The 1,099-nt window shown below is 41.9% G+C and overlaps 1 protein-coding gene across 1 annotated transcript in view; it reads right to left on the bottom strand.

The window, feature by feature from the left end:
• Nucleotides 1-504: 504 nt before the first annotated feature.
• TMEM132B (transmembrane protein 132B) overlaps nt 505-1,099 on the bottom strand; it is an 11,943-nt gene continuing 11,348 nt past the window's right edge. The window contains 1 exon segment of the mRNA XM_009075913.1: nt 505-1,099. This exon segment is cut by the window's right edge and continues 10 nt beyond it. Coding sequence (XP_009074161.1) covers nt 505-1,099 — 595 coding nt within the window.

Below are 1,099 nucleotides of genomic sequence, written 5' to 3'. Positions count from 1 at the left end.
AAATAATAAGACTACTTGGCTGCATTGCACATAGGCAATAAGATTAGATTCATTCCGATCCCTTTTTCCGTGAGCCTCGTTTCAGGCTGTAAGCAAGAAATGTCCACTGTGCTTTACAAAGGACGACGACTAGAAAAATCAATGCAAACAAATATCCCTTTCTTTTCTGATTTACCATTTCTCATGAGAGATGACAAACAAATGAAGTCTCCTCTGAGTCTGAGCGTAGTTGTATTAGCATTTTGCTAGTACCAGGCAGTATACAAAAACAGCCATCGTGTGTGACACCTCCAACACCTACAGGTAGCTGTTTTAGGGGCACATCCTGGTTTGTGGTGAAACAGGATTAGCTCAGCCAGCCTCTTGTACCTGCTCACTGATATCAGGTTATCATCTCAGTAACTCCAAGGTTGGACTGTCTTGTTCCTATTGCTGACTGGACTGACTGCTCCACCATCCATAAACAGAAGGCATAAAGGTGATTACAAACATAAGAAAGTAGTTTTACATATTGTCTTGCAGTCTTTCCATATAGTCCCTAAGTTCCTTGGAATCACCAAGATTCATATCTTGGCATACCCATTTAATATTATCATCACTGTCAAATAGAATTGAGTTGGTGTAGGGGCCTCCATCCTCGGGCAGTATTGTTGTATATGAAGTGAACTTTACTCGCTTCTGCTTTGGTCCAGAAGGATTTATAGGTTCACTTTTAACTTCTTTTTCACAAAGGTACTCAGAAGATCTGAGGATATGATTATGAAGAGTCTTCTGAGAACTCCCATTAAGGAGAAAGTTGCTTTCTTCAAACTGCATTCCTCTGTCAATCATGGTAGTGCACTCCTCTGATGGGAGTGAAATGTCCACTGGGTTTTCCAGCAGTTCAACCTCATTTCCAAGCCAGACCCAGTCATGGGAATGGGGGATGTTGCCTTGCTCACTCACAGCAAACCTTTTATGCCTGTACTTCCAAGCAAATGCCACACAGTTAATCAAAAAGACCAAGATTGCTAAGCAGAAAACACAGAGCAGGGCGTACATGCCAATCTCCAAGTCTGTTAATCCTCTGGTAGTCAATGAGAGATCACTGGGATTGTTT

This window comes from Acanthisitta chloris, unplaced genomic scaffold, assembly GCF_000695815.1.
Source record: "Acanthisitta chloris isolate BGI_N310 unplaced genomic scaffold, ASM69581v1 scaffold26355, whole genome shotgun sequence".
NCBI classification, from domain to species: Eukaryota; Metazoa; Chordata; class Aves; order Passeriformes; family Acanthisittidae; genus Acanthisitta; species Acanthisitta chloris.
Note: the sequence above shows the minus strand (reverse complement) of the source record. Positions and strands in the feature narration are given on the sequence as shown.